The following is an 11,323-nucleotide window of genomic DNA, read 5'->3' on the forward strand; positions in this document are numbered from 1 at the left end:
AGTGAGTGAAGTGGTAAGCCTGTTTTTGGACTGTGTCCTTTCAGTCAGTCAAAGTATTATGGCTAAAGGAACTTGCATTCCAAAAAATGTCTTGCACATTAAAAGTAACATGTAAAGCACAGAAGGGCAAGCCAGAAACCTTTTTTTCTGGCCTACTTTTTAGCATGTCAAAGATACATATCAAGTTTGAGAATGAATTGCTTTGAGAATGTAAGAACCTTTTTGAATCAGACCAAGGATCTGGCATCATGATTAAGAACATAAGAGAAGCCATGGTGGATCAGACCAGTGGCCCATCCAGTCCAACGCACTGTCACACAGTGGCGAAAAAAATCCCAGGTGCCATAAGGAGGTCCATAAGTGGGGCCAGGGCACTAGAAGCCCTCCCACTGTGCCCTCCCCCCAAGCACCAAGGATGCAGAGCATCACTGCCCCAGACAGAGTTCCAACAATACGCTGTGGCTAATAGCCACTGATGGACCTCTGCTCCATATGTTTATCCAAACCCCTCTTGAAGCTGTCTATGCTTGTGGCCACCACCACCTCCTGTGGCAGTGAATTCCATGTGTTAATCACCCTTCAGGTGAAGAAGTACTTCCTTTTCTCAGTTCTAACCGGACCGCTCAGCAGTTTCATTGAGTGTCCCCAAGTTCTTTCATTGTGAGAAAGGGAGAAAAAGACTTACTTCTTTACCTTCTCTATCCTATACATAATCTTGTAATCCTCGGATCATTTCACCCCTCAGTCGACGTTTCTCCAAGCTGAAGAGCCCTAAGCGCTCTAACCTTCCTTCATAGGGAAAGTGTTCCAACCCTTTAATCATTCTAGTTGCCCTTTTCTGTGCTTTTTCCAGTGCTATAATATCTTTTTTGAGCTGCGGTGACCAGAATTGAACACAGTACTCCAAGTGATTCCCACAGGGGCCACTGTGATATCGGAAGGGCTCAGAAGACTTCCATTGCTGTGGCATCTCCACTTGCCCCCCCCCCCCACACACACACACGCACCCTGAACAGATATTTAATCTCATGTTGCCTCTGCCATAGTTTATGTTTTACTGTGATGGTTAAGAGACGTTGACAGACTTCTTCTCAATTTATCTCATTTGAGGCAAGTAAGGTCCCACGGAATTGGATGGTGCATCTGAGTGATCCTCCAGCACATATGCTGTAATTTTCTACACCATGTAGAGGTTCCATACCAGCTAATAAGAACTTAAGAAGAGTCTTGCTGGATCAGACCAGTGGTCGGTCCGTCCAGTCCAGCATCTTGTCTCGCACAGTGGCCAATCAGTTCCTCTGGATGGCCTGCAGCAGAGCATAGAGACTGAGGCCTTCCCCTGATAAAGGTTTACAAGATTATGATAGAGGTTTACAAGATTATGCATGGGATAGAGGAGGTAGAGAAAGAAGTACTTTTCTCCATTTCTCACAATACAAGAACTCGTGGGCATTCAATGAAATTGCTGAGTGGTCAGGTTAGAACAGATAAAAGGAAGTACTTCACCCAAAGGGTGATTAACATGTGGAATTCACTGCCACAGGAGGTGGTGGTGGTGGCTAAAAGCATAGACAGCTTCAAGAGGGGATTGCATAAACATATGGAGCAGAGGTCCATCAGTGGCTATTAGCCACAGAGTATTGTTGGAACTCTCTGTCTGGGGCAAGTGATGCTCGGTATTCTTGGTGCTTGGGAGGGGCACAGTGGAAGGGCTTCTAGCCCCACTTGTGGACCTCCTGGTGGCACTTGTGGTTTTTTTTGTTTTTTGTGGCCACTGTGTGACACAGAGTGTTGGACTGGATGGGCCATTGGACTGATCCAACATGGCTTCTCTTATGTGACACAGAGTGTTGGACTGGATGGGCCATTGGACTGATCCAACATGGCTTCTCTTATGTTCTTATGTGACGCAGAGTGTTGGACTGGATGGGCCATTGGTCTGATCCAACATGGCTTCTCTTATGTTCTTATGTGACACAGAGTGTTGGACTGGATGGGCCATTGGACTGATCCAACATGGCTTCTCTTATGTTCTTATGTGACGCAGAGTGTTGGACTGGATGGGCCATTGGACTGATCCAACATGGCTTCTCTTATGTTCTTATGTGACACAGAGTGTTGGACTGGATGGGCCATTGGACTGATCCAACATGGCTTCTCTTACGTTCTGATGTTGCCTCCTGGCTCTGGGCTTCAGAGGAGTAGTGCCTCTGAATGTGGAGATTCTCCTCAGTCATCATCATGGCTAGTAGCCCCTGATAGACTTATGCTCCATGTTAATCCCCTTTTCAAGCTGTTTATTCCTGTGGCCATCACAACATTCTCTGGCAGTGACTTCCACATTTTATCCACTCTCTGTGTAAAGTAGTATTTCCTTTCGTCCATATTGAACCTGTTGCTCATAGCTTTCATCAGATGCCCTTGAGTTCTAGAGAGCCAGTTTGGGGTAGTGGTTAAGTGTGCAGATTCTTATCTGGGAGAACTGGATTTGATTCCACACTCCCTCCACTTGCAGCTGCTGGAATGGCCTTGGATCAGCCATAGCTCTCACAAGAGTTGTCCTTGAAAAGGCAGCTTCTGTAAGAGTTCTCTCAGCCCCACCCACCTTATAGGGTATCTGTTGTGGGGGAGGAAGATAAAGGAGATTGTGAGCCGCTCTGAGGTTCTGAGTGGATGGCGGGATTTAAATCCAATATCATTTTTTCCTTCTAGTCTTTTGAGAGAGGGAGAAACATTTCTCTGTGTCAGCTCCCTCCATCCTTTTTCATGCCCCTTCGCTGTCTCTTTTCTAAACTGAGAAATCCCAGACTTGGAATTTTCACTGTTTTGCATACTAGTTCACTGCCCACTCTTTATATAAGTAGGACTGCTAATTCTATACCCTATTGTTGTCTGATGAAGTGTGCTTTTAGCACACAGAAGCTTAAAAAGGTAAAGGTAGTCGCTTGTGGAACACCAGTCATTTCCGATTCTGGGGTGACGTCGCATCATGACGTTTTGCACATTAAAAGTAACTTTTAATGCAGACTTTTTACAGGGTGGTTTGCCATTGCCTTCCTCAGTCAGCTGTACACTTTACCCTCAACAAGCTAGGTACTCATTTTACCAACCTCAGAAGGATGGAAGGCTGAGTCAGCCTTGAGCCATCTACGTGAACTCAGCTTCTGCCAGGATCAAACACAGGTCGTGAGCAGAGTTTGGACTTCAGTACTGCAGCTGACCACTCTGCGCCACAGGGCTCCTATACGCAAAACCTTACTTCCTTAATAAAACTTTGTTGGTCATAAAGGTGTTACTGGAGTGGACCCCAACTTTGTTCTGTTGCTTCAGACCAACATGGCTGCCCACTTGGATCTCTCCTCAAATGGATTTGCATTACTGTGTGCGTCCAATGAGAGAGAAGCGTGCTTTGCCTCTTGCAGTTGTAGGCCTGGCTTTTAGTGGGAGTCATGGGGGAAGGCAGAATAACAAAAGAGAAGATGCCTCATCTTTCAAAGCAACACTGGCAACAAAATTATTGTAGGGAGGAGGGGAGCCAGCCAGTGGTTCTCGATCTGAACTTCCAGAATTTCATTTAAAAACTGCTATTGGCTAGTACAGTCCATGCACAAAGAGTGGCTTGTCTTCCCCTCTCTCTGGTGAAATCCATTGCATTGGGGAGTAGAGTGAAAACCAATTCAATTGAAGTAACCATGACAACTGTGAGCCACGACAGTGACAGCAGTCATGGATCAAGGGATATGGCACAGTGGCCCCAGGAGCTCTTGTCCCCGCCCCCCCTCCCAGTGGCCCCAGGAAGTCTTGTCTCTATCCCTGTACCTTTTCGGGTGCAGAAATAGCACTCCGGTTGCTGTTTTGGCACTTGAAAAGATGCCGGGTTGTGGGGAACAAGTGCCTGATATGGATTGGGTCCTTATGACATTTTTTCAAGAACCACAAGTGCTTGTAAAATGGCGTTGGTGGCCATGGGATGGACTTGTGGCCACTGTCACTTGTATTTTGGCTCACAATTTTTGATGCCCCTCAGACGTGTAGATCCCCAAAGGCTAAACTGCTGGTTTCCCATGACAGCCGGAGTTTCCTAGCTAGTGTTTTGAGGTGAGTGTAGGTTGCAGTAATTGCACAAACTACCCAAATTTCAGAAGAGTTTAGATTCCATCCCTTTCCCTGGGGCCAAGAGTCCCTGCACTGATTCCTAGAAAGCTAAGAGGACTTTGTTTTCTCTTTAGCCAAATAATGTTAGAGGAGCTGCCCTTACAAAGGACTCTTAAAGCCCTTTGGAGTACACTGTAGGTACATTCACACTACACTAAATAATGTGTTTTGCAACTGGATTTTTACTTTGTAAGACTAGCAAAATCCCAATTGCAAAACTCATTATTTAGTGTAGTGTGAAGGCACCCTTAGTGGCCTCCGTACAGATAACCTCCCACCCACCCACCCACGATCCTAGTTTGAAAAACACAGATAAACCATAGGGGTTCAGATGGAGATTGTCCCCAAACTGGCCTCTTCCTCCAAATCAATACACAGGGTTCTGGTGGGGTGGGGGATGTTCTGGTTTTCTAATTTGTATTTTAACTTAATTTCGCATTGCCAGTGAGATACAAATTTGTGCGAGGAGGGGATGGTGTAAAAACCGAGCGACTTGGGCAAAAAGACTTTTGAGTCTGGCTTCTTGTCCTCTTGCAGGGGAGAAGCAAAAAAATTAAAATTGCTTAGCTGCTAAAATAGCTTGAAAGAGAATTGCTTTTGTCCCCCAGCCGCCCTCCATTTCCATATGCTCTATTCAGTTAAGATGTAGGAGGAATATAATGAAATATAAATATAAGCTGTGAGTATTGGGTGGGAGGGGGCTCCAGAGTTGGATGCTTGTGTTTATATGGAGTTCGTTTGACCATAAATAACCTAAGGGTTTCAGGACTGTTTCATCGTCTCTATTTTCAGTCAAATGCTGTCAGTGGGCATTAATTCCGAGCTGGGGAGAGGTGGGGGGGAGAGAGAGAGCCAGGGGGAGGGGTCTCCACAAATAAACAGCCCAATTTTCCTTCAGGAGCAAAGCTAATTCCTTTCAATCCACTTTTTTATTACGCCATTTTCCCTCACTCTATTTAGTGAGCATAAGGATAAATTTCCAAAGCTACCCGGTTGGAAAATAAATGGGTTCGCTGTTTGTCTAGCATTCCAATCTTTACAAATGTAAATCAGTTCCAACTGCTGCTCCATTTAAAACCTCACAACTTCACAAAACATTAAAGGCCTCCTTTCAATACACAATTTACTCTGTGACAATTCCCTCAGATTTCGGCTTCAAACACCATTAGAAACTGACTGTTAAAAAAGGGGGAGGGTTGGGGGGAAATGCCTATTGAAGGTCAAGGGGGTCAGCGTGTGTAATTATATGTAGTTTTACTGGGTCAACTACACCAGACATTGCTATTTGAAGGTTAAATTGTTACAATTAAATACATATACAGCCTATTCCCCTAGCTACTCTGTTGTTAAATCTACCGTAAACAACGCGCACATTTATTTCGGCTCCTAATTGTGTCCAAGATGTCATTGCTTGGAAGTTATATGGCAAAAAGGAACATTGTAATCCATTACCGAATTAAACAATACTTTCTAGAGTAAAATGGGTAATTAGCTGAAGGGAACTAGTTTTCATCTATCCGCATCAATGCTAAGCGGTTCATTTGGGTTACTCTCTTTAGTTTAATTGGAATGCTGAGAGGAGCTCCATCCAATACAGGGCTCCCCCCCCCCCCCCCGAGAGAGCCTTCGCCACAAACAGAATATGACAATCTTCCACCCACCCATGCAAAAATCACTAGTTAAATTCTTCTGTGTGCCAGAGGGGGACCCCTTGTGGTGTTCCCCCCTGTCCTGCTAAAAAAGAACGGTTTTTTTTAATGAACCATTGTCAGAGTAGCCCCACATACTCGCACCACACTTAGCATAGAATTTGTTTAAAGCTGCTGATAAAGAGGTGATTCTCATGACCCTGAAAAGAGGCCCAAGACATTTACTGAGGAGAGGATGGGAGGGGCTACATTTAGGGTTGTGGTGCTACAGCGCCTGATCTTCTCCTGTATAGCCTTCAGCAGGAGTGGAATTCTAGCAGGAGTGCCTTTGCATATTAGGCCACACCCCCTGATGTAGCCAGTCCTCCAAGAGCTTACAAAAAAGAGCCCTGTAAGCTCTTAAAAAGGATTGGCTATATGAGGGGGGGTGGCCTAATATGCAAAGGAGCTCCTGCTAGAATTCCACCGCTGGCTTTCAGAGATGGCCAGTGGTGGCCCAGTAAAATACTTAGTATTGCATGTCCAAATTCAGTGCACTCCACATTTCTTGCAGGAGTTACTGCGTTTAAGAAATATTTTTACCAAGCCAAAATTACAAACCAATCTCCGTTGTTTTGGAGATGAGTAAGAAGATAGTTGTATGGCCTTTTGGGTTGTGGCATCCCAGCTTCGCAGTTCCCTTCCTTAGGATGTTTGCCTGCTGCCTAAATTGTTGTCTTTCCAGTACCAGACACACTTTTATTTCCCCAGGCTTTGGGTCGAGTTTGGTTTCTCCTTTGTTTCTGCATTGGTTTGATGTTTAGTTCTTTTGTTCTTGTAATTGCTGTTAAGTGTTTCTGTCTGTATAATTTCATTTCTGCTCGAGGTTTACCAGTGAAAGATATGTTATTGTTAGGGGTATTTTTTGAAGAATTCTCATCGTTAGTTGCCCCAGCAAGTAAGGGGGTGGGGTTGTAGAAGATATTGGATTTATATCCCACCCTTCACCAATGCATAAGGAGCACCAGTTCCATTCTATGTTGCTTTCTTGAGCGTTTGGGAACTCCAGCGATCCGTGCTTGACTCTATGAGTGTGATGTGATTGTATCACTTTGGTGCAGTCCTTTCAGTTTGCCATGCGCCTGACTAAGCGAATAGGGAAACAGATATTTACTAGTGTACCGTTGCGCTCCTACAGAGACTTATGGAACTCTACGGAGCCCTTGGAATTGATACAGGTCTTCATTCAAGAAAGCAACATAGAACAGAGTTGGTTCTCCTTATGCATTGCTTATTGTTTGTTTGGGTTAGGGTCAGTGGGGTCAACATGTGGAAATAAATGTGTAAATTCGGTTTTTACAAAATGTTAAAGATTTTTGCAGCAAGTTTTTGGGCTGTGTGCCTTTGTGGCTTTGGGTGTAGCTTAGGATGATTCTGCATGCTGCAGAGCAGCAAGTCCCCAGTTCAAATCCTGTCTGTTTCACAGTCTGACAAGATGGCCTTCGACCAGCTTCTTCCCCATCCTCAGTGTAATAATAATACATGATGGTTTCGAAAATTATAACATGATGGCACATATTAAACGCTTTGAACAGTCTGAAATTCTATGTAATTGCAAAGTTGTTGATTTTTTTGTTGAGTTGCTTGGGCTATGCACCATTGCTTTCAATACTGCGGGCCGCAGGTTACGTCCTCCGCTTGTGCAAGAATTTCACATAACTGGAGAGGATGCAGGAAACTAAACAGTACAGAATTGGGTTGGTTTCTTCCATCAGAAACCATGAGCCCCTTTTCAGCCCAAGTTGAGACATGAGATATTTATTAAAAAGAGAATGTACATGCTGCTGGAGTTCGGGAAATCTTTTCCTTTTGGCTTGTTGTTTGGGGTTCTGTTTTGTTTCTCCCCCCGCCCCCCTTTTTTTGTGTCATTTGGCATGAGATGCTTATTTTGGACTAATGTATATAATGTATTGTAATATGTCCCGATTTAACTGCTATACTGAAAAACAGGATGCAGGACATAAATTAAAATCACTGCTTTGTCATATGTTTTTTTTTTTTGTTCCCATTTTTACAGATTTTGTGTGGGAGACAAATTTTTCCTAAAGAACAACATGATTCTCTGCCAGACAGACTATGAGGAGGGTTTAATGAAAGAAGGTTATGCACCCCAGGTTCGCTGATCCGATTCCTCGTGGCAACGACTATTGAAGCACTACTACTTTTTGTTTGTTTGTTTCCTTTTTTGCTCAACATGTATAAGAAACAATGGCGGAACCTACTGAATAGCGTAGATATAGGGAGGCAGGATGGTCAATGTGGAATAAGAGGCGGACTGCAAATGTATGTCGTGGAAATTGCACCAGTTCACAGTTGAATGTTTATTAAAAAGATAATGTACATACTTCTGGAGTTCGGGGAATCTTTTCCTTTTGGCTTGTTGTTTGGGGTTCTGTTTTGTTCCCCCCCCCTTTTTTTGTGTCATTTGGCATGAGATGCTTATTTTGGACTAATGTATATAATGTATTGTAATATTTGAAGCACAAATGTAATACAGTTTTATTGTGTTACCATTTGTGTTTTCCGTTTGCTTATTTGTATTGTTGCATTTAGTACAATCGGTGTCTTAAACTTATTGTATATTTATGCTTTCTGTATCTACCAGCTATTTTGAAAGAGCTGTATCTTTCTAGTAAAAAAGGAGAAAAAAAAAGAATTCAAAGCCAATCCCATCCATCATTCTCTACTGAAGGAGCTTTCTCAGACGCTGTCGACAATTAGACTCTTGGGTTTGATCCAGATGAAGTTAAGCATCCCCATCGATGTCAACGAGATACATTTAAGAGCATTGCTTAACTCCGCAATGAAAACACAAAATTTAAGCTTTGGTGCTTAACTTTGGATTCTAATTGTAGGCAGCAGCCATTGCTGACCAACCTTCCGGGTTTCTCAGTAGACTTCCTGAAAGCTTCCACTCCCGACCTAGTTCATCAGCAAGTTATTTGTTTTACCATGGAACTCGGGATCCACGTGACCAGGTCAACTTCCATTGATCGGCATTTTCGGCTTTATGGAGCAGGCATTGATTTTGGGGCTATTGTGTTGTGTAGACTCCTCCCTCTCCCGCTCCCCCCAAATTGCTTGTTTCCACTATAGCTGGGAATGGGGAGCAGAGTCCCAATGCAAATCAGTGCCTTTGGGTGTCATGTAATATATTTATATGTATATTTCGGAAGTTATTTTAATGTAGGATAGTGATTTCTGCTCCTGTACAGAAATATTATTTAAAAAAAAATACAAGAGGAAAAAAAATCAGTGTCTTGCCTAAACTTTTACGAGGTTTGGGTCCGGCATACCTAAGAGATTGCCTCCTTCCCTTCAGGTTCACAAAGTCTCTATGGTTGCGCAAGAACGCCCTCTAGAGGCTACGATCTGTGTGCCAATTTTGGGGCTGACAGAGGTGCTTTCCCTAGGGGTTTCCCTAGCACTATGGAAATGGCTTCATACTGGAGACTTACCCAAAGCCTCACAAGCTTTTAGAAATATTGTATAGCCTTTTGAAATAATAATAATAATTTGGCCTGGCATTTTGAGGGAAGGGAAATGAAGGCTCCCGCCCCCTTGAGAAGAAATAGTGCAGAGGTTTTAGCATCATTTACACTGTAGATGTTTCAATCAAAAAAAAAATTTAACTGGATATTGTATTCTTTGTTTCTTAATTTATTGTTCTTAATTCCAAGTTGTTGGGGGGGGGGCAGTTTTAAACTAAATAAAATCTAAGGATTGGATGGCAATATCTCAAGCTAGTGCTTCTCAGTTTTTATTTATTGATGCCAGTAAATCCCCAACACCAGTACATAAGGAAGAGGAGAACTGTCTCTTGTGCTTTCACATAGACATCTAACCAGAACCTGCTTCTACATTCTCTGTCATTCTTGTAAACTGGCTGGTTCCCACATCCCTTTCACCCACATCACTAGCCATGCAACAGGGTTTTTATCAAGGCTTTTTTTGTAGCAGGAACTCCTTTGCATATTAGACCAATCCTCCCAAAAGCCAGTTTGGTGTAGTGGTTAAGTGTGCAGATTCTTATCTGGGAGAACCAGGTTTGATTCCCCACTCCTCCACTTGCAGCTGCTGGAATGGCCTTGGGTTAGCCCTAGCTCTCACAGAGTTGTCCTTGAAAGGGCAGCTTCTGGGAGAGTTCTCTCAGCCCCACCTACCTCACAGGGTGTCTGTTGTGGGGGGAGAAGATATAGGAGATTGTAAGCCGCTCTGAGTCTCTGATTCAGAGAGAAGGTTGGGGTATAAATCTTCAATTCTTCTTCAACAGCTTACAGGGCTCTTAGTACAGGGCCTACTGTAAGCTCCAGGAGGATTGGCTATATCAGGAGGTTTGGCCTAATATTCAAAGGAGTTCCTGCTACAAGAAGAAGCCCTGGTTTTCCTAGCCTGGTTGGTTGGTTGGTTATTTTATCTCATCAGTCCTTCATTGCTTCACACAGGGGTCTTTGGTCTGATGTCTTACATGAAACCCAAACCTTGAGCCCAGAAGCCTATACTCAGGGCTGGTTCTAGGGTTTGAATGGCCGTGGGCACAGAGTGGTCAGGCTGCTCACCGCCTTCCCCCCCTTCTATCACCTGCCTTTGCATCCCTTTCCCCCACCCAGCTACCAGCTTGCGAGCTGTCCACTCTATGCCCTCCTCCTCCCAACAGTGCTGGGTAACCATGAGACCAGTAGGATGGGTGGAGGGAGGACTTAAAAGTGAACTGATGGGCATTGCAACAGCTGACCCCTCTAGAAGCCCTGGCTCCAGCTACTTCACCTTGAGATACGCTGATGGCAGACCTGCCTGTACTATGCTTTGTAGAGCTCTGCCAGAAGGATTAACAGGCCTCACTTCCCTTGGTCCGTCAAAGTCAGTATCGGGGCCGGCCCTACTGCTAGGCAATTGCCTAGGGCGCTGACCTTCTGGGGGTGTTGAACTGGGCACCCCCCACATGACTTGGTGACATCAGTATTCGGGGGGGGGGGGGGGGTTCCAGAAGTTAGCCTTGCCTGGACAGTCTAGGGCTGACCCTGGTCAATATCATCTCAGAGTGACAGGGGTTCTCCAAGGTCTCAGGCCAGAGGTCTTTCACCTCACCTACTGTCAGATCTTTTAACTGGAGATGCCGGGGGATTGAACCTGTGACCTCCTGCATGCCATGCAGGTGGTCTGCCACTGAGCCACAGCCCCTCACACCTGTGTCCACTTCCTGCTACCACATACAAGGGAGTGAGAAGCTACAAAATAAAGGAAGACAAAGCAGGAAATGCATTCTTGTTAACAACGGGACAAGATCAAGATTTTTCCTTTGAAAATATAAATGTAACGATGCACTGGTACACCACTACAATTATGGTATTACAAAAAGTATTTATGGCATGATAGCTAAATTTAGCTTCGATGTACAGAGGAAACATCCTTCTGGCTACCAGAGGTCTGGGGACAATTAGCAGGTCTGTTACCTTCATGTGGGTGCTCTGGAGCTATCT

The 11,323-nt window shown here is 44.4% G+C and overlaps 1 protein-coding gene across 6 annotated transcripts in view; it reads left to right on the forward strand.

Moving 5' to 3' along the window:
- Positions 1-9,585, forward strand: part of LMO3 (LIM domain only 3) — a 322,118-nt gene extending 312,533 nt beyond the window's left edge. For all 6 annotated transcript variants that reach the window (XM_060245867.1, XM_060245870.1, XM_060245868.1 and 3 more), the window contains exon 4: positions 7,861-9,585. In XM_060245867.1, the coding sequence (XP_060101850.1) occupies positions 7,861-7,966 (106 nt within the window). In that variant the 3' untranslated portion in view covers positions 7,967-9,585. The remainder of the gene's footprint in view (positions 1-7,860) is intronic.
- The last annotated feature ends 1,738 nt before the right edge of the window (positions 9,586-11,323 follow it).

This window comes from Heteronotia binoei, chromosome 8 (genome assembly GCF_032191835.1).
Source record: "Heteronotia binoei isolate CCM8104 ecotype False Entrance Well chromosome 8, APGP_CSIRO_Hbin_v1, whole genome shotgun sequence".
In the NCBI taxonomy this organism is placed as follows: Eukaryota; Metazoa; Chordata; class Lepidosauria; order Squamata; family Gekkonidae; genus Heteronotia; species Heteronotia binoei.